Source organism: Conger conger, chromosome 1 (genome assembly GCF_963514075.1).
Source record: "Conger conger chromosome 1, fConCon1.1, whole genome shotgun sequence".
Classification (NCBI taxonomy): Eukaryota; Metazoa; Chordata; class Actinopteri; order Anguilliformes; family Congridae; genus Conger; species Conger conger.
This window is the reverse complement of record NC_083760.1, coordinates 63275316-63297245: the sequence shown is the minus strand read 5'-3', so window position 1 is coordinate 63297245 and position 21930 is coordinate 63275316. Positions and strand designations below refer to the sequence as shown.

The window sequence follows — 21930 nt, the reverse complement described above, 5'->3', positions numbered from 1 at the left end:
GCTGAAAATTTGAGAAGAAAGAATGACGGCCTGCGATGTCGCTTATATAGCCACCGTATGTAAATTCGGTCGCTAAAGCGCATCTTTGCCTGATTGGCCATCAAGATGGCGTTGCGTAGATCGTTTTCAGTCTCGAGATTGGATAAAATCCAATTCCCATAGAGCTTAAAGTGAAGCTAATAAAGAAATAGAACATAACTTAACTGTGGTTTATCAAACCTGAGTTCAATTTCTCTAGCCACACCCAGGCCTGATTACTGTCACACCTGTTCTCAATCAAGAAATCACTTAAATAGGACCTGCCTGACAAAGTGAAGTAGACCAAATGATCCTCAAAAGCTAGACATCATGCCAAGATCTAAAGAAATTCAGGAACAAATGAGAAAGAAAGTCATTGAGATCTAAAGCTTTGGGACTCCAGCGAACCACAGTGAGAGCCATTATCCACAAATGGCGAAAACATGGAACAGTGGTGAACCTTCCCAGGAGTGGCCAGCCGACCAAAATTACCCCAAGAGCGCAGCGACGACTCATCCAAGAGGTCACAAAAGACCCCACAACAACATCCAAAGAACTGCAGGCCTCACTTGCCTCAGTTAAGGTCATGATGGACATGGCCAATCCATGTTCATGACTCCACCATAAGAAAGAGACTGGGCAAAAATGGCCTGCATGGCAGAGTTCCAAGATGAAAACCACTGCTGAGCAAAAAGAACATTAAGGCTCGTCTCAATTTTGCCAGAAAACATCTTGATGTTCCCAAAGACTTTTGGGAAAATACTCTGTGGTCTGACGAGACAAAAGTTGAACTTTTTGGAAGGTGTGTGTCCCATTACATCTGGTGTAAAAGCAACACCGCATTTCAGAAAAAGAGCATCATACCAACAGTAAAATATGGTGGTGGTAGTGTGATGGTCTGGGGCTGTTTTGCTGCTTCAGGACCTGGAAGACTTGCTGTGATAAATGGAACCATGAATTCTGCTGTCTACCAAAAAATCCTGAAGGAGAATGTCCGGCCATCTGTTCGTGACCTCAAGCTGAAACAAACTTGGGTTCTGCAGCAGGACAATGATCCAAAACACACCAGCAAGTCCACCTCTGAATGGCTGAAGAAAAACAAAATGAAGACTTTGGAGTTGCCTAGTCAAAGTCCTGACCTGAATCCTATTGAGATGCTGTGGCATGACCTTAAAAAGGCGGTTCTTGCTCGAAAACCCTCCAATGTGGCTGAATTACAACAATTCTGCAAAGATGAGTGGGCCAAAATTCCTCCACAGCGCTGTAAGAGACTCATTGCAAGTTATCGCAAACGCTTGATTGCAGTTGTTGCTGCTAAGGGTGGCCCAACCAGTTATTAGGTTTAGGGGGCAATCACTTTTTCACACAGGGCCATGTAGGTTTGGATTTTTTTTCTCCCTTAATAATAAAAACCTTCAAAACTGCATTTTGTGTTTACTTGTGTTGTCTTTGACTAATATTTAAATTTGTTTGATCTGAAACATTTAAGTGTGACAAACATGCAAAAAAATTATAAATTAGGAAACACTTTTTCACACCACTGTATATAATATTATTATATTATTGGCATTTGGCAGACGCTCTTATCCAGAGCGACGTACAGTTGATTAGACAAAGCAGGAGACAATCCTCCCCTGGAGCAATGCAGGGTTAAGGGCCTTGCTCAAGGGCCCAACGGCTGTGCAGATCTTATTGTGGCTACAATTAGGATTAGAACCACTGACCTTGCATGTCCCAGTCATCTAGAACCACTTAACCACTACACTACAGGTCGCCCATATGCAGCTAATTGTATTGTATTGGCTATCTGCTGTACTATCATATATGCAGCAGATATGAAAATAACTGTTTCTCCTGAGACATTTTCCTCGGGAAATCAATGGAAAATATATTCAGGAGGAACAATTATTTTATGTCAGAACCTGCTACAACTGTTAGAACTAGTCTTAATACTGTCAGACCTACTTAATAAGAAGGATTCATAAGTTTAGCTTTGTACATGAACAGTTTTTGAATCAATGCCTAACCTAACCTCAGCCATGGTGTTAACCAAGGAAGTTTCAATGTTCCTGTGCTTCCTGGTATGACTCCTGTTATTAAGTAATAAGTCCTGTTATTAAGATGGATGCATATTATGCCTGAGTCTACCTTCAGATATTTTCACTATTCATTTGTTCAGTAGATGATGCTACTTACAGTACACAGCTTACATTTCGTACAGCTTACAGTTCTTTGCTCAACAGTGCAGATACAGCCCTATTTTGGATTTGAGCCTGAAACATTCTGGTCAACCCCTTTACCTCTGCCAATGTAAGCTGAACGCCAAAGACTGCATGAGTGATTCATTCTCCTTTATTGCATTTTAACCAAGTTCTGTCACAGGGTGTCACTGGGGACCAAGGACCTCCAGGTCACACAGGAGAGAAGGTTTTGCTCATTTTCTTCTCACAACATTTCTGCAAGACATTTCTTCTCACAACATTTCTGCAAAGTTGTTGATATGTTACTACTATTGTTGGATGGGTCATTTCAAGCATATAATTAAAAATACATAGTTCACAGGGTCACAATCTCATTTCATCTCGGACACATTCAACATTGTCACCGAAACCATTACCTATGCTTCCTTTTGTCTGATTTAGGGTGACCAGGGTTCCACAGGAGATAAGGTGGGGACCTTCTCATACTATTCACAAAGTAAAATTTTACATTACTTTGTTTTGATGAGTTTTACCAAATTGTTGTGAACAGTTGAATTTCTGAAATACATTTTCATTTGTTTCTCTCCAAAAGGGTCCTAGAGGAGCTTCTGGACAAAGGGTTAGTTAATTGATTCATAATTTATTTTTATAATTTCATAAATGATAAATTATACATTTATGAATTAATGCAGTCAACATGATAGTTTATCCTTCTTTTTAATGACAGGGCGAAAAGGGACATAATGGAATTGATGGAAAAGATGGTCCAATGGTTTGTTGTTCCTCTCTTTGGTCAATGTGGTAAAGCAATGTGTGGCACAATCAGTGGCCCTACGTGTGTGTCTGTGCTTTTGTGGGTGTGCGTGTGTGTGTGGGTGCGTGTATGTGTGGGTGTGCCTGTGTGTGGGTGTGCATGTGCGTGTGCGTGTGGGTGTGCGTGTGGGTGTGCGTGTGTGGGTGTGCGTGTGCTTGTGGGTGTGCGTGTGTGGGTGTGCATGTGCATGTGGGTGTGCATGTGGGTGTGCGTGTGTGGGTGTGCGTGTGGGTGTGCGTGTGTGGGTGTGCGTGTGCGTGTGGGTGTGCGTGTGTGGGTGTGCATGTGCATGTGGGTGTGCGTGTGCATGTGGGTGTGGGTGTGCGTGTGGGTGTGCGAGTGCGTGTGTGGGTGTGCATGTGTGGGTGTGTGGGTGTGCATGTGGGTGTGCGTGTGTGGGTGGGTGTGCATGTGTGGGTGTGCATGTGCATGTGGGTGTGCGTGTGGTTGTGCGTGTGCGTGTGGGTGTGCGTGTGCGTGTGCGTGTGGGTGTGCGTGTGTGTGTGTGGGTGTGCATGTGGGTGTGCGTGTGGGTGTGTGGGTGTGCGTGTGCATGTGCGTGTGTGGGTGTGCATGTGCATGTGGGTGTGCGTGTGGTTGTGCGTGTGCGTGTGGGTGTGCGTGTGCGTGTGCGTGTGGGTGTGCGTGTGTGTGTGTGGGTGTGCATGTGGGTGTGCGTGTGGGTGTGCGTGTATGTGTGGGTGTGCGTGTGTGTGTGGGTGTGCGTGTGTGGGTGTGCGTGTGGGTGTGCGAGTGCGTGTGTGGGTGTGCGTGTGCGTGTGCGTGTGGTTGTGCGTGTGCGTGTGGGTGTGCGTGTATGTGTGGGTGTGCGTGTGTGGGTGTGCGTGTATGTGTGGGTGTGCGTGTGTGGGTGTGCATGTGCATGTGGGTGTGCGTGTGCATGTGGGTGTGCGTGTGGGTGTGCGAGTGCGTGTGTGGGTGTGCGTGTGGGTGTGCGTGTGGTTGTGCGTGTGCGTGTGCGGGTGTGCGTGTGCATGTGTGGGTGTGCATGTGGGTGTGCGTGTGGGTGTGCGGGTGTGCGTGTGCGTGCGTGTGCGTGTGCATGTGGGTGTGCGTGTGCGTGGGTGTGCGTGTGGGTGTGGGTGTGGGTGTGCGTGTGCGTGTGGGTGTGGGTGTGGGTGTTGTCGAGGACCCGGCCCTAGGCCCCCTGATGAGAGATTGACGGGGATGGGTTAGAAAGGAATGCATTGTTAACCCCTCGCACACGCCATCGAGGTGGTAGTAAGAACGCCCGTAAGAAGAAAAATATGTGGTTCAGAGAATGAGCAGCCATACTTGTCAGTGGAGGAGTCTGAAGTCGGGGGACTTAGATTTAGGGTTTTAAGGAGCAAGGTTAAAGTTCTGACTGAGAATACCCCAACCCTACAGGGGAGGGGCACAATGCCTGGCTAAAGAAAAACAAAAATAAGGAAAACGGAAGGGATGTCAATACCGAAAGAAAATTAATGATTAATGGCGGATGATTTACACTCAGCTATTGGCTGGATGTCCTTTGTAGATCCCTTAAGGCGCCACAAAAAGGGGCACCTGAAGAGGGTGTTGAGATGGTGGCAGGCTTTAACGTCTGGCTTGCATGAGATCAAAGTTTGGAGGAAGTCAAGGAGAGATTATGAAACTGACACAGACACCAGTGATGAATAGGTTCATTAAAAACAACATAAGGGCTAGTGTTTTTCCACTCGTATATTAAGATGGTGGAAATTCCCAAACCAGAGGGGCCCATGAAATAAAATATTGGGGACAGTTCTTTTGAGGTATGAGAAAATGACAATTGGAAAAGCAGAAATAATTAATATGGTCATTAAAAAACAGGTTATATAAGAGATAAATGTCTTCCCGCTTGACATAATGGGGGCATTTCTTATCAAAAAAGGTACACTTTTGTATGCAAAAAAGATATATAAGGGATAAGTTTTTAGACCTTAGAGCAGGATCCCAGAATTTGGCTTCAGAAGATATCTACGAGCTGGTGAAGAGAGAGCAACACAAGACAGCTGTAGTCAAGCTGGAGTGGCGCGCTCCCTCTGCGCGCCACTCCAGGATATGGATATGGAGAGAGGAGTGACGTACGCAGTGCGGACTCAGCCCAAGAGTTGTGACAGCAGGACTGATGTCGAAGAGGTGTTCACGCGCATCCCTCATCATACAGAAAAGCTGGTGAAAGAGTTAAAGGGCTTTTACAACATGCTTGGAGCCGTGAACTGCACCTGGAGGCCAACAGACGGGACGCGGGGTTCCTCCACGCTACAGAACACCTTCCTGCTGGACCCACGCAAGAACCTGAAGCCTCCCCCCCTAACCTCAGTGTCAGTGAGGAGAGGCATATGCTGCGGCTGCACTGCAAAACCCCCGACGTGTTCGAAGAAATACCAGTGCACATCCCAGACAACAGGCAGGAGAAGTACGAAGTGCAAAGTCACGTCTTTCGAAAGTCTGGGTCCTGATCCTGCCCCAGATTCCCAAACCAATGCAGCTGTTCAAAGAGCTCATCAACAGCAAGGAGGAGGGATCAAATCCCGCAGAAAACGAGATGGCTATATTTAGGGCATGAGTGGTAATTATAATCTATATTACTTGTAGAAGTAGGAAAAGTAACATATTATAAGTTTACTTTTATATATCTTTTATTTCTCATTAGGGTACTATATAAAGTAGAAAAATGTAGAGAAGTTATCATATTTAGATAAATATAATATTATAGGAATAGTTTCTTTTTAAACGTCAAGAAGGGGGAGCTATAGGATAAGGCTAAGGCCAAAGAGGATGGATATAGGAAGGGTGTACCTTGATTTTTAAACATTGTGGTGGAAAGGTAATTTAGAAAGAGCTAAGAGGGGTATATGTAACTTGCATGTGATTAGCAAACTGCAAAAGATGATATCGAGACTGGGCTGGAAGTTCAGTAGAACTTACCAGGGCTCCAGGACGTTCGGAGTACTTGAGTTCGTCCCCGAGACACCTCATTGTGAGGTACTGCTCGTGGGAACGTGAGGTCTGAGCTCGGCAAGGGGTCCGTGGCTCACGACAGTGTGTGTGTGCGTGTGCGTGTGTGGGTGTGCATGTGGGTGTGCGTGTGGGTGTGCGGGTGTGCATGTGCGTGCGTGTGCGTGTGCATGTGGGTGTGCGTGTGCGTGTGTGGGTGTGCGTGTGCGTGTGCGTGTGGGTGTGCGTGTGCGTGTGCGTGTGCGTGTGGGTGTGCGTGTGTGGGTGTGGGTGTGGGTGTGTGGGTGTGCGTGTGCGTGTGTGTGTGCGTGTGCATGTGGGTGTGCGTGTGGGTGTGCGTGTGGGTGTGTGCGTGTGCATGTGGGTGTGCGTGTGGGTGTGCGTGTGGGTGTGTGCATGTGCATGTGCGTGTGGGTTTGGGTGTGCGTGTGTGGGTGTGCGTGTGGGTGTACGTGTGCGTGTGAATCAGTGTGAATATATATGATCTGATGGCTTGTTCAAGAATGATAATGCTATTTGATTTACACACACATGCACAGTGCTCAATGAGAGAGAGAGAGAGAGAGAGAGAGAGACAGAGAGAGAGAGAGAGAGAGAGAGAGAGAGCGACGTACAATGAAGTGCAAATCAAACACAAATATGAGTGCTAAGAGGACCTGAGAGGACAGTACAGTTCCGAGTCCTAGTGTAAACACAGATAATCAGAACCCTTGAAGAGTACAATCAACTTTCAAACTAGCATACCACAGTTGGCAGCTAGAATACCTTGAATACAACAATACAACAGCCAATAAAAAACAACAATATCTATACAATCTATACATAAGTGCCATTACAGTCTAAGGCTAATCAATATGCTATTGAATGACAGTTATGTTTCATACAGATTATAAAAAGAACATAATGATAACATTAAATAAAATAAGCATACTTTCTAATGATTAATTGGCAACAAAAATGTAGGTGGTAAGAACTGAAACAAATGTGAATTACATTAAATTGTGCTTTGGTGTTCAGTCCAGGATACTAGTTTCCCCATTAGGCTGCGGCACAGAGAATTTATCGCTTATTAGGGAGAAAGTGGGAATTCTCAGGAATTTCTGCAGCAAATTGTTTGGAAATCTGTATCTATGCAACTACTTTTTTTTATTCCCAGAGTGGCTTTTGAAAGAGAACAGTGAAAGGCCAATCCAGTTCATTTTCTGAAAATGTTTTTTCAATTTTATTCTTCCCTGAGTGTTTTTGCCATCTTTCTCCAGAACTTCCTCGGAAGTAACCACACTACAGTCAGATGTGCATGTGCATATGGGCCAGTGTAGCTAAAACATAGTGTAGCTATTTAACTGTAAAGTAGACTAAAGTAGTATGATTTTGATCATCCGTTTTTTTCATCATCAGCATTTATTTGAATATCAATAATGAAAATCAATAAAAAATCATTTCTGTTTGGTTTAAAGGTTGTTAGATAACAAGTTTAATATGCCACATACACCCCCTCTCAAAAGTTTGGAATCACCTTGCCTTTTTCTGCTTTTTCTTTTTCTCTGTTTATAATCAGTCCATTCACACATGGTCAAAGTGCAGCTTTTATTAAAGGGTATTTTTATGCATTTTGGTATTCATGTAGTAAATTCAGGATCCAAATGAGCCTCAAACCATCATACTGCTGCCAGATATGCAGTAGGCCCTACAATAATTATTTCTCCTGAATATGTTTTCCATTGAGTTCAACAGGAAAATGAGTCAGGAGAAACCATTCTTGTAGTACCAACTACATATCTGGTGCTCCATGTCATTGACTCCCCACATTCCCCCATCATCCTGGGCCACCCATAGCTGGTTAAGCACAACCCTGAAATGGACTGGGAGAGGCAATGACATGGAGCACCAGCTCCTCTTGATGGTTTCCAGAGATCAACAGTTTCAGGGAAATGCTTGTGTGAGTGATGTTGGCAAGCTTCTGTCCGATGTGTGAGTTGGCCACCGGGGGCGTGGTATCCTGGTGAGTGGGATTCCCCATTTGGCAGCCACATCGGTGTCCAGAAAGCTTGCCTCGGCTCCGGAGTCAACCAGGGCGGAGACTTTCCTGGTCTGTCCCTCCCGGTGATGGTAGTGGGAAGACAGGTTCGGTGTCTGGAGGAGACTTCAACAGGAATCACGCCCACTAGTGGTCCCCTGCTCACTACTGGGCCTTTGGCCTTTACCGGGCATGATGAGACGAAGTGCTGAGCTTGGCCGCAATATCACCGGTCTCTCATCCTCCAATCCCTCTCCTCTCTGGGCAGTCGGGCACGGTCCACCTGCTGTCTGGACAGGAGGATCTAACTGGGAGGAAGGACCGGACCAGACTCTGAAAGTCTCCCCTCTGGATCGGGCCGTGCGGACCGGGCTCAAGAAGCACCAATGGTCACGGAGGCGAGAGTCCACCCGGATGGCCAAGACAATGAGCCCCTCCAAATCTTTGGGTAGCTAACGGGTCAGCAGTTAATCTTCGATGTGTTCCATCAAAGATTAACAGCTGATTGAGGAAGGTGTCGTATAAGGCCTGGCTCTCCCAGCCACAAGATGTCGCCAGTGTCTGGAAATCGATGGCAAAATCAGAAACACTGCGTCCCTCCTGGTGCATACGCAAGATCTCTCGGGCTGCCTCGTGACCTTGCCTAGACTGATCGAACGTCCTCTTCATCTCCTCAGTGAAAAGCCTCGATGTTTGAACACAGGGTAGCCCCGCCTCCCAGGCAGCCGTTCCCAACTTCTTGGCTCGCCCCGTCAGTTGTGTGATGATGGACACAGCTCGGGACCGCTCGGTGGGGAAGGTGGTTGGCTGCAGCCGGACGATGAGCTGGCACTGGATGATGAAGGAGCGGCACTTTTCAGGCTCTCCGGCATATTTCTCAGGAGGGGGTAGACGAGGTTCACGCACCGCGGTGGATAGTGCTACGGGAACAGCAGGAGCGGTGGGTGGCTGGGCGCCAGGATTGAAGAGTCATGGCCAGACTTACATTTACATTTACATTTTAGTCATTTGGCAGACGCTTTTAATCCAAAGCGACTTACAAGTGCATAGGTTCTACCATAAGTCAGAGCATCACATCCAGAAACTAGCAAAATACACAGGAAATGCTGTTCTAAACATAGTTGTCATCAGAAGTGGGGGGGGGTTAGACAAGGATAGGGATATCAGAAAGGAGGGGCAGGGGAAATCAGGAGGGAGGACTAATGTAGAGTTTGAAAAGGTGGGTTTTGAGTCTGCGTCGAAATAGGGGGAGGGATTCTGCTGTTCTGACAGTGGTAGGCAAGTCATTCCACCACTGAGGAACCAGAACGGAAAACAGGCGTGAACGTGCAGCTCGACCGCCAGGTGCACGTAGAGAGGGAACCGTAAGGCGACCAGAGCTGGCAGACCGGAGTGGTCTAGCTGGGGAGTAGGGAGTGATCAGGGATTGTATGTAAGGTGGGGCAGTCCCCGTACACTAGGGCCTTGAAACGGATGCGTGCAGCAATAGGAAGCCAGTGGAGGCCAATGAGAAGCGGAGTGACATGAGCCGACCTGGGCTGACTGGTGATCAGGCGGGCTGCAGCATTCTGGACCAGCTGGAGGGGCTTGATGGCACATGCTGGGAGACCGGCTAGGAGGGAGTTGCAGTAATCCAGGTGGGAAATGATGAGCGCCTGGACTAGGAGCTGGGTGGCTTTCTCAGTCAAGAGATGACGGATACGGCGTATATTATACAGAAAGAACCTGCAGGTTCTGGCAGTGGAGGATACTTGTGGAGCCAGGGTGAGGCAGTTATCAAGATTCACCCCAAGATTCTTTGCCGTACGGGAGGAGGAAACTACAAAGTCCTCAACAGTCAATGAGAGGTCGACTGATGGAGAGGACTTAGCAGGGATGTAGAGAAGCTCAGTTTTGGCAAGGTTGAGCTTCAGGTGATGGGAAGTCATCCACGCAGAGATATCAGCCAAGCAGGCAGAGATCCGTGTGGTGATTTGGGTGTCGGGGGGGAAGGAAATGAAGAGTTGGGTGTCATCAGCGTAGGAATGATAAGAAAAGCCGTGGGAAGAGATAACAGAACCAAGAGACATGGTGTATAGCGAGAAGAGGAGAGGCCCAAGAACCGAGCCCTGCGGGACTCCAGTTCGTAGGGGGTGAGGGTCGGAGACTGCGCCCCTCCAAGTCACCTGGTAGGAGCGACCAGAGAGGTAGGAGGAAAACCAAGCGAGTGCAGAACCTGTGACACCCATCCCAGACAGCGATGAGAGCAGAATCTCATGGTTGACTGTATCGAAGGCGGCTGACAGGTCGAGGAAGATGAGGACAGAGGAGAGGGATTTTGCTTTAGCAGAGTGGAGTGCCTCAGTGACCGCGAGCAGGGCGGTTTCAGTGGAGTGGCCACTCTTGAAGCCAGACTGGTTGGGGTCATGGAGATTGTTCTGGCGAAGATAAGCGGACAGTTGGGAGCAGACCGCCCGTTCCAGAGTTTTAGCGAGAAAGGGAAGAAGAGAGGAGAAAGTTGAAAACAGTTTGCGGGGATTAGAGGCGGCTGCGTTAATTTTCGAGTGAAAGAAGGAAGATTTAGCTAGAGAGACAGAGGAATGGAAAGATGATAAGAGGGCATGGAAGGAAGCCATATCACTGGGGACTTGCCAGACAGTTGATGATGTATTGCAGCTGTAAAACCCCACGCTAACCCAACGACGGAATTTAGCGAGGGCTGAAGGTATAAGCGTGCTTGTCCTTCTGGTGTTGCTGAAAGAATACTAATAGGGTTAAAAATTAGTGGCCCCTATGCGGAGATTCCAGATCAGCCAATAAATTAACCACAATACAAAGGCAGTAGTACCACTCTGCCTTCCGCTCTTTACTGGTCTGGGCTGACCAAGAATCTCCACAATAGGGCCAATATATTCACCTTCGTTTATCTGACTCCATTTGAATAATAATTTAGATTAGTTGTCCACATTTAGTGGATGTCTTATTCATAATTTTGACTTGATCGCTACGGGAATCCTGTACTGAGATTTACTCTCTGAACAGTCCTCTGCTGGTACCGCCACATGTCACATCGCATGTTATGTGCACGTCTCACGAACTGGCTAGATATCTATAGTCATCACAGAGGTCGCAGGAATAGCTACTCTTGGGTATATCTGTTTACAGCCTAGGGACCCAAGCAGACCAACCTAGCTACGGCTGTGCATGAATGAACTACCATGCGGAGGCGAGGGATTTACCATCATAGGTCTACGGGTGCTATACGCCGTGATACATTAAGCGTAAATATTCATCCTCCCTAGACTAGTTCGAGGGGGTAAACCAAGCATTCCCTGTATAACATTGAGTGTCAGTAAGCGAAACCACACAGATCAAGTTTTAACAATTTATTTTACCAGGCAGGTTACATACGTAATTACACACTAGTTCCAAATACAATATAAAAACATTAGAAGGAAACCAAATTACGGAGTCTTAAAAGTCATACCTGGTAATAAAAGCTACATACAGGAGTCTGGCTACAGACACCCTGTACATAGAAATTACGTGCACGGAGTGCACGGGAGGCTGATTGCATTCTCCCAGATTGCTTAGTTTACTGTCCTTAAATCCAAAATCTGGCCTTTGATGTTAACCCTAAAAATGGGTCACTCATCTGGAATTTGGAGCCACGCCTCCCCAGGAAACGCAGGGGGGTTGAGGCACATGGCTTTCACTGGGGCAGAGCTCCACACAGTTTCTCCCTGGCTCCTGGTTGGTTATGATGTCCAGGGTTTGCTGTTGCAGAAATTAAACCATTTCACCAGTCGCACTGAAACAATCAGAATAATACCAAACATGAATATTATCTAAACTGACTTTGTCATGAAACATCCAATGCTGTACACATCATTTAGTGACTGAGGAAAAGGGAGATCTGAGAGGGAGGGAGTAAGAAAGGGGGGTCGAAGGGAATAATGGGCCCAACAGGCCGTGCCCTCTGAAACCTTCCCGTGCCGTAAAGGATGTTGCCCCGTCGTAACGAGTTGTACGGCTGGAGGCCTGAGTCTTCCCCCACAGGCTCCTGCCCGTATGGGTGCGGAGATAGTGGGGGTTAATGGTGCATGCTCCTAGGGTTAAATTACTTTACAGCCACATATTCCACAATACCAGAGGAAGCCAGCAAGCTGACCAGCCCTGAGTGATAATGCCAGATGTTAATCATTTTCGCCTTCCACAGCTGTTGGGGGAACGTGTCCAACTGCTGTTGCTGGCATTCCAGTGCGGCTCCGTGGTTCCCTAACACAAAGTGCAGCTGGGACTGGTCTGCTGGGTCCATGGTGGTCAGAACATGTATGTATGGTCCTGAAGACCCAAACACAGAGTAGGGGATATTCCAAAAACTTTCTATTTATTACCGTCCAAAAGATTACACCATTCACTCACACCTACGGGCAATTTACACTCTCCAAACAGCCTAACCTGCATGTTTTTGGACTGTGGGAGGAAACCGGAGTACCCGGAGGAAACCTACGCAGACACGGGGAGAACATGCAAACTCCGCACAGAGAGCCCCGGCCGATGGGGATTCGAACCCAGGACCTCTTTGCTGTGAGGCGGCAGTGCTACCCACTGCACCATCCGTGCCGCCTAGACAATAAACCAGATATGAATAATAATAAATAATTGTCATGGTGGGAGGTAGTGACCGATTGGGGCCACCAGAGGGCAGGGGCTCATTGTTTTCACCTGGCCCTCATTAGTGACAGGGGAGCCTACCTCCCTGAGAGTATTTAAGGCCAGTGCTGACAGTCTATCAACCCTTTAGTGTCAACTGTTCGCTCTGGCACAAAGCTGGTAAGCACAAGGTAGACTCAGTGATTGTTGAGTCAGGTAATGTGCTTGGTTTGGGTTCTGATACACTTAAAAGAAAAAGGTAAGGAAGGTGTTCAGTTCGCGAGTGTGTGTACACTGCTGATGCCTTCCTAAAGGTTCTTTGCTTTCTTTCTCTTTTCTTTCTCTTTGTGGTGAACATGTTAGCGTGTTCGCTTATAGGGGTTGAGACTATGTGGGATGAAACAGCAGAACCACAACCACATTAAGCCTTTTGGAATTAAAACTAGCTGGACAAGACAAACAGGAAACAGCAAGCGTTTGACGCCGCACATAAAATATGAATGCTAGATTGTGTGAAGTGTGTGTGGAATAACCAACACTAAGTCTGTTTCTCTTTTCTGAGCAGGGGGAGTCTGGTTCAGCTGGTCTTCAAGGTTGTAAAGGAAATGATGGGATGGAGGTGAGGGTTAAGAGGGTCAGACTACAAACCTTCCTCCTACTCCTCCAGTTCTTCATTCCTTCTGCCCCTCTCACCCACCTTAACTCAACACTACTGCAACACCAATCTCCTTTCATACCCTGGTCTTCATGCTCTAAGCCCTCCTTCCTCCATTCTTCACTACTTCTGAAAGCTCAACTGGTTTTTCTCTCTAATGGCTGTAGTTCTTTTGTTCAGTAAGAATTTTACACATATATAATCCTCCCTAAACTTGCTTTTGCCAATGAAAGCATTCTACTGTAATGGTCTAGCTCCATTTGGCTCTAATGCAGTGCCAGAAAGTCTTGTCTGGGTGTTATCCAAAGAGGCTGCTTCCTGAGATGTAATCCAGTAATCCAAAAAGTTTACTTTTGTCCAGGAGTACTATATTATGTTCCTGAGAGGAATAACATATTATGAAAATTGTACTTATCCTACAATATATTTGTTCCTGTAGAATGCATTTTCAAGAATAGAAGAAAACACAATGAATAATTTGGACAGATAGAAGATTGTGAGGCGGCACTACATGCATTTCATTATAAATACTGGGATGCATACACATGATCCTTCTCCAGTTTAGGCAGATTAAGCAAACCTAGATTTTGTTACTGTGAAATGTGACATTGGTTCACTATTGTGGGCAGCTGATGTGTGAAATGCAAAATGTGATTGTCATTGATGTGTTATGAAAGGGGTACCCAGGTCCTCCAGGACAAAAAGGTGACCTTGGCTCTTTTGGAGAACCAGGACAAAAGGTAAGTGTTCAACTTTCCAGTCACTATATATGCTACATACAGTATGTTCAATATGCTGTGTTGTAGCGGCTGTCAGATTACTTCTGTTAAAACACTGGGGGCCAGTGCTGTATTATGGGTTTTCTAGGTAGTGAGGGCTTCAGTTGGTGGGATTAACTCTTTCTACAAGAATGACTCCTCTGGTCAGTCTAACACCCAGAGTGCGCTTGCTTCAGACATGCATGAAGTATACTCTTCGAGTGCATTGACTGCGCAGCTCAGCTGCTGGGCTGCACAGTGAAATTAAGCAGTGACACGTCCTCATTCTTCGAAACTGGTGGAGCATATACAGTAGCATTCCAAATTTTATGAAATAATGTATGGATAGCTGATTGAATTTGGTTAAAATAAAGCTTCTGCAGTAGAGATGAGTACACTCAGTCAATCATTTATTAGGTAGACCTGTACACCAGCTTGTCAATGTAAATATTTTATCAGCCAATCATGTTGCATCAGCTAAATGCATAGAGGCATGCAGACACGGTCAACAGGTTCAGCTGTTGTTCAGACCTAATGCCAGAATGGGGAAGAAAAACGACTTTGACCGTGGAATGATTTTTGGTGCCTGACAGGGTGGTATGAGTATCTCAGGAACTGCTGATCTCCTGGGATTTCCACGCTCAACAGTCACTAGAGATTGCAGAGAATGGTGCAAAAAACTAAAAACATCCAGTGAGCAGAAGTTCTGAGGGCAGAAACGCATTGTTAATGAGAGCGGTCAAAGGAGAAGGGCCAGACTGGTCAAAGCTGAGAGGAAGGTGACAGTAATGTGAATAACCATGCATTGCAACAGTGGTATGCAGAAGAGCATCTCTGAACACACAACACATCAAACCTCTAAGTGGATAGGCTACAGCAGCAGAAGCTATTTATAAGTCTAATAAATACCTACTAAAGTGCTCATTGGGTGTATGTGTACACAGAGTTTGTGCATTATACCGTGGGCTCCAGAATTATCGCCACCCTTGATAAAAATGAAGAAAGAATGCTGCCTACAATAAACAACATAGATCAATAATCTACTGTTTATGTTATCTTCAAACATATGGGAAAACAATATACTTTTATTGCAATGCGTGCAATAATTTATTGTCATGTTTCAATGTTTTTTATTAAGTAATAGTTTTCTTCTGAAACAAAGGTGTCAAAATTATAGCCACCCAAACATTTATTGTAAATAAAAACAAACAGTTCAATTGGCAATAAATAGCATTTGTGACAAGGTTAGAGAACACATTTGGGGGGATTTTTGACTATTCCTACATGCAGAAGTTTTCAAGATCGTTGATATCCTTGGGCTTGTACATATGGACTGCTCTCTTCAGTTGAGACCATAGATTTTTGATGGGATGTAAGTGCAGAGACTGAGATGGCCATTGCAGAGCATGGATGTTGTATAGCCACCCTCACCATCTTCCTCACCATCTGTGGGGACAACTGTTTCTCTTGCAGTGTTAAGTGGTATGTTTAACTATTTATGTATTGTTTGTACCCATTTCTAGACTTGTGATGGTCAGTTACCATCTGTCTGAATCGACAGTTCTTTGGCTTTTCCCATGCTGATGTATGACAAAGGGACTTTGCCTGCCTGTAACCCCATTTTTTTACTCTAGTGAAACAGGTGATGGAATTACACAATGTAGTTCCTTTAGATTGAGATTAAGTAAATTAAGTAAAATTGTATTGCCAATTTTTTTACAATAATTATTTACAATAATTATTATGGTGCCAATAATTTTGACACCTATGGTTTTCAAAGGAAAATTATTACTTAATAGAAAAACATTGTAACATAAGAGTAAATGTATTGAAATAAAAGTACATAGTTTCCCAATATGTTTGAACATAACATATAGATTATTATCTATATATTTGCTTTGCAGGGTGAGAGGGGATCTCCTGGAATAGCAGGAGAATCCGGTGTTTCTGGTGTTACTGGAGCTAAGGTAATAAAACAACTGATCACTCAACCCATTGAAATCCTGTAAAAATTAGTTCCCCTCATTCTTTCCATTGCACAGTAACCATATTTAGACCATATGCAGACAATTAAGTGTTTGAAAGGAGCCATTGTATACTGCTCCCCATACCTGTCCCCATACCTGCAACCATAGGCCTAAGAAGTTTCTGGAATCTCAAGGAAGAATGGGAAATGACTTGTGATCCAGGGAATAGCACACTATATGGATGATAATCAATTCATTTTGAAACCTCTCTTTGACCTCTTTGCAGGGAGACAGTGGGCCTGTTGGGGTAAGAAGTAACGATGGGGATAGAGGTGATGATGTGAGTATCTCCATGTATCACCATAAACTTGTGATGATGCAATGAGGCTTCATGATCTTACTTCATTAGCAATTGGCACTTATCCTCTTATCCCATAACAAGTGGAGCTACCATATGCTGCCACAGGCATATATGATGGCTTCAGAAAGTATTTAGATCCCTTCACTTTTTTCACACTTTATTGTGTTGTAGATTGTGTTCATTTTAAATACATAAAATTTAAAAAACTGTCATTTACATAAGTATATAGACCCTTTGCTGTGGCACTCCAAATTATGGTCAGGTGCATCCTGTTTGCTTTAAGTATCCTTCAGTGTCCACCTCTGGCAAATTTATTTGATTGGACATAGTTTAGAAAGGTACACATCTGTGTATATACACATCTGTATATACACAAGTATATACACACATCTGTGTATATACATGTATACTACATGTCAGGATGGAAACCATAAAGTCCAAGGAACTCTGTAGATCTCCACGATTAAATTCTGGTGAGGCATAGATCAGTGCCCTCAATAATTGTGCAATGGAAGAAGTGTAGAACCACTCTTTCTAGAGTTGGCCGTCCGATCAAACTGAGTAGCCGGGCAAGAAAGGCCCTGGTCACAGAGGTGACTAAGAACAAGGACGTCACTCTAACAGAGCTTTGGAAGTCCTCAGCAGAGATGGAAGAACCTGCCGGAAGGACGACCATCTCAGCAGCACTCCATCAATCAGGCCTTTATTGTATAGTGGCTAGACAGAAGCCACTCTAGAATAAAAGGCATATGACAGCCTGCTTGGGGTTTGCCAAATGACATTTTCAGGACTGAAGCATAGTGGTGGTAGCATCAGTGACGGTCATATAGGCAGTGCAGCAGGTACAGTGGCACTGGGGCCCCTGGGTTAGGAGGGCCCATGTCTCTCCGTGACTTATATCAGCACGTCCTTTTTTTTAACAAGTCTTTAAATTCTAACCACTCACTGGAAAATAACAGTGGTGTGTGTTTATATATCCTTAAGTAAGCAAACTCATCTCGGTCATGGTTATTACACTTTCTTTGTACAATCATGCTAAATTCATACCGTGTGTCTATTTTACAGGCTATGATACATTTATACCGTGTGTCTATTTTACAGGAAAAAAGGCTATAAAAGGCTAATTAATTTCATGTTGGTTATTTTCTGATATGCCAAGAGTGCTGCTGGGAAATATTTTTTATTGTATTTTACTGTACTGGTTGCTAAAGAGGTAAATAAATCATTTGATTTATGTTTGCCATTTACTGCATAATCATCACCCATCTCTTAAAATTTTGTATTTTGTGATTTCACAGGAAAAATTTGGTGGTTAGCCAGCAGATTGCAGCCAAAGGAGGCTGAATGAGGATTAGATATTGGGACTATAGTATAATTATGTACACACTGTAGTAAACATTCATTCTGTCAGTACATACAGAAACTCAATATATAAGGCTACACAAACACTCATCCATAGCACTTGGATAGAGTGATGTTTTCATATGCATTTGCAGTGTATTCATCCATTAACATGAACTGAAAAGCACATGCATCATCAGGCTAAGGAATAAATAGTCTCCACCTGTTTCCTCAACTGGTGAACACTCAGGAGGAATGTTTATAATTCATCATCAGTCTCACAAGATATTTTGGAGGAGTCTGGCTTAGATTGGCAAACAAAACCAGTTATACTGAGCTTAACTTCACATCACAATGTGTATGTCACATTTCAGAAAAAATGACTGTAACCAGGCACACTATCTGTGTAAAAAAATATTTGCCATTTGCCAGCTTTACTTTTTTAATTAAGCTCAATTTCGATTAGGATTGATAGGTGATATATTCAAGATATATTTTGATATATTTTCAGCATGTGAAATACTGGCAATCATAGGCAATTCCTAAATGTCTCTAAATAGGGTAATCAGAAGATACAGTACCGTATATGGCTGTCAATGCATAGAGTATAGACAGGTAGGAAGAACAGGAAATCTTATCTGTGATTTCTGCTGAAAGTATCTTCTTGTTCATTGCTTCCCAGGGGGACATTGGCAGGACTGGCGCACCTGGTGCAATGGTATGAGATGTTTCACTGGCCTCAGAAAGTGGGATGAATAACAAAGCTGGAGCCATTATGTTGTCTTCCAATCATTTTTGCCAAAAACATTATGTTTAAATTGTTCAGAAAATCTTTCAGAAATCTTTCCTTCTGGATGATATTATCATTATCTGATTATCCTTTACAAGAACAAAAATGTTTATTTAATAGATTATCAAGGGACTGATGTCTGGCTAGTCATGTGTTTCCGGGGCACATTACATTACATTACATTACATTACATTGCATTACATTACATTACATTAATTGCATTTGGCAGATGCTCTTATCCAGAGCAATGTACAGTTGATTAGACTAAGCAGGGGACAATCCTCCCCTGGAGCATCGAACGGATCTCCCCGGGGATCGAACCACCGGCCTTGCGTGTTCTAGTCATGTACCTTAAGGACTACACAACAGGCCACCACACATCTGAATGTGAATGACCTTCACTGCTGCATGGCTGATTTCATATGAAATCTACAAATCTGCTGTCACATCTGTTGGTGGTTTTCTTGTTTTCACCCCCGCCCCCCCCCCCCCCCCCCCCCGACAGGGCAAGAAGGGGGAGATTGGTATCAGAGGGCCCCCTGGAATCAGAGGAGTCCAGGGGGATAAGGTGAGGCTGAGGCCATGCTTCCACACTGAGTACCGAGTACTTTACAGGAAAATAGTTTTCTTCTTTATGTAGTAGATAATCAAAAGAATTATGTCTGATTAGTCATATGGTACTGAACCACAAAGTTGTAATCTTCCCAGGATGTCTGTTAAACATTAAGTTCTTAAGTACAGGAACTATCTTACACACACAGATGTTTGGACTGATTCCATTTGATAGCTGGTCCACATGAGTAAAGAAAATTGTAATTAGTCTGAATGAATAAGAAATTTGGTCACTGAACAAAGGCTGCTTACAACTATGTTCACCTCAGGGAGATGTCTTGTCATTTTGTGCTTTAAAAATTTGTTCCTTCCTAGAACACCTTAATTCCATTTTAAACTCTAAACTCTAAATGTGTGGCTTTGTAGTGCTTTAATGCACTGTAACATGCATTCAGCATTCTGTCTTGTGAGGGCTGTCTACTTTGCTTGGGCTCTGTATGTCTCAAAAAACTCTTAGCATAATTTGTACAGGTTTATGGGCACTCTTTCTGAGATTTCAGGCAGTATTAAATTATGCTTTTATTTATTTCCCTTTTCTGTATATCTTGGAATTATTAGAAGAGTTTATCATTTTTTATGAGAAGCACCACTCTAGTGGCCCCACTCCCACATTGTTATTGGGTGAGATCCACAAGTCTCTAACCACCAAGTATTACGTCACTGTTCTCATTGGAGATGTCTCAGAGAAGTTCAGGAGACCTTTGGTTGCTTTTGTTGCATGGTAATTGCAACAAAACTGAAGTTATCTGAATGCATTCCTTTTCCCAAGGATTCTCCCACTGTTCCCTTTCCTCCTCCAGGGTGATCCTGGTCCCATTGGAGCTCAGGGGCATGAGGGGCCATCTGGAGAAATAGGCGACGCAGTGAGTCCAACCAGACTTTTTGCATTAAAACAGTAGTGGGGAAAGAAGGCGCAGTATAAAATTACTGAGACCTGTGGGCTATTGACCTGAGGGTGTGTGACTCTCAACATGCGACTGTGGGCTATTGACCTGAGGGTTTGTGATCTTATCAAATGTCAGTGGGGATCCTGGTTTCTTTCTCGAGTAATTCTGTGAGAAAAAAAACAAACTTGTCCAAATGTCTTTGCCATCTTTGACAATGAAAATAAATTATTTCCTCTTGAGTGTTTTTGTATAGAGAATGTATCTCTGTCTCTGGATGGGTCCTGCAGGGTCTTGTTGGTGTTCGTGGTCTGAAGGGTTACAAAGGGGAACCGGGTTCTCTCGGACTTCCGGTAAGGATGACATGGATGACTATTCAACGCATGTAGTGTGGTCCAATGAGGAGAAGCTGACCTCATAATCTTAATACTGCAAGTGATACATTACATGACACATACAGAATAGGTAAACAGTGTACATTTACATTTTTGCAGACACTCTTATCTGGAGACAGATAAGAATTCTTATCTGCACAGATGAGAATTCTTTGTTACACCCATGTCCACAATTTATGTTAGATATTTTTCTGAAGTAATTCAGATTAAGTTCTCTGCCCATGAGTAGAATGGCAGCCCAACGGTTGAATGACAGCGCCCCAGCCAGGAATCCCACCCACAGCATTACAATCCAAATTCAAGCCCCATGCATCATGTTACACTGTTGCTTTATGTGTAAGAACTAGACAGGGGAATATGTTATGAAATACTGTACGTAATATTTATTGGAGAGTAATGCATTGTTTATATGATGTTGTTTATTATGCTTTTGGAGAATGATGCAGTGTACTGTTTAGCCTTTGAATGGCTTTCTGATCTCAGTTACCATGCTTTACTTCTGAGATCTGTTTTCTCACCCTAACAAGTGTTTAAAATGCTTACACAGGGTCATATTTTGGATTGTCCAAGGCAAAAAACATTTTTATGTACTTGTCAGTCACACTTTCTACTGTTGGTTCTCTTACTATAGGGAACCACAGGTTCTAGGGGACAGCCAGGCTCTACAGGAGATGCAGGCCCTATGGGTGAGAGAGTGAGTGTCCTTAAGAAGGTTCTTCATTTGAAATACAGGTTCTGTGTCCATGGGTAGTCAATTCAACAGTGGGGAATGTTAAGGTAAAAGAGGAGAAAACTGTAAAAGCCATGGCAAATTAATCTTGATGGTCTGACCTTTTAAGAAACACATCCTGGAATATAATAAAAGTTTTACAACATCTCTGCAGCAGTCATACTGTAACAGAGGGATGGTAGGCTTGTTTTGTGTCTCCAGCTAATTTGGTAGTTCCCACAAAGCAAAGTTCTTACTCTGAGGGTTTCTTCATGTATATTGTCCACATTTGAAAACAATACAAAGTAATGTTATAATGTTCCTGGGTCACTGTTCCAGTGTGTGAATTCACCTTTGACATAGGACATTGTAACAATAAGAGGAGCCTAGAAATATAATTTCCCATTTCTAATATGGAGAAAAAATATTAGGCATGGCAGTTTTTGTCTATTCATTAAATGTTGTGCTTGTCATCAGCAAGTGGCAGGAGCCTGATTTATTTTCTGATTTTCTCTTGGTCAATCCACAGGGGGACAACGGTGCACAGGGTCAAGGACAACCTGGATACGCGGGTTTCCAGGTCACCATTTCCACCAATCAGTAGCCATCCTTTAGTTGTATGAATAGCATCATTATCATCATCATAATTGCCACCATATTAAAAGAATGGGTCAAACCTCTAACACACTCCCACCTACACTCACTGACATGAACTGTTGATCCTTACTCAGCCCTTCTCGGAATATCAGATGCAAATAGCTACCTAGCAGTTTTTTCTGAATGGTGCAGGGAGGAAGGAAGTGGTTTGG

The 21930-nt window shown here is 44.2% G+C and overlaps 1 protein-coding gene across 1 annotated transcript in view; it reads left to right on the top strand.

Moving 5' to 3' along the window:
• Positions 1–21930, top strand: part of LOC133128975 (collagen alpha-1(VI) chain-like) — a 59195-nt gene that overhangs the window by 21975 nt on the left and 15290 nt on the right. The window contains exons 11-24 of the mRNA XM_061242812.1: positions 2401–2445; positions 2661–2687; positions 2812–2838; positions 2947–2991; positions 13215–13268; positions 13982–14044; positions 15967–16029; positions 16316–16369; positions 18414–18449; positions 19027–19089; positions 19934–19996; positions 20308–20370; positions 21044–21106; positions 21651–21701. Coding sequence (XP_061098796.1) covers positions 2401–2445; positions 2661–2687; positions 2812–2838; positions 2947–2991; positions 13215–13268; positions 13982–14044; positions 15967–16029; positions 16316–16369; positions 18414–18449; positions 19027–19089; positions 19934–19996; positions 20308–20370; positions 21044–21106; positions 21651–21701 — 717 coding nt within the window. The remainder of the gene's footprint in view (positions 1–2400; positions 2446–2660; positions 2688–2811; positions 2839–2946; positions 2992–13214; positions 13269–13981; positions 14045–15966; positions 16030–16315; positions 16370–18413; positions 18450–19026; positions 19090–19933; positions 19997–20307; positions 20371–21043; positions 21107–21650; positions 21702–21930) is intronic.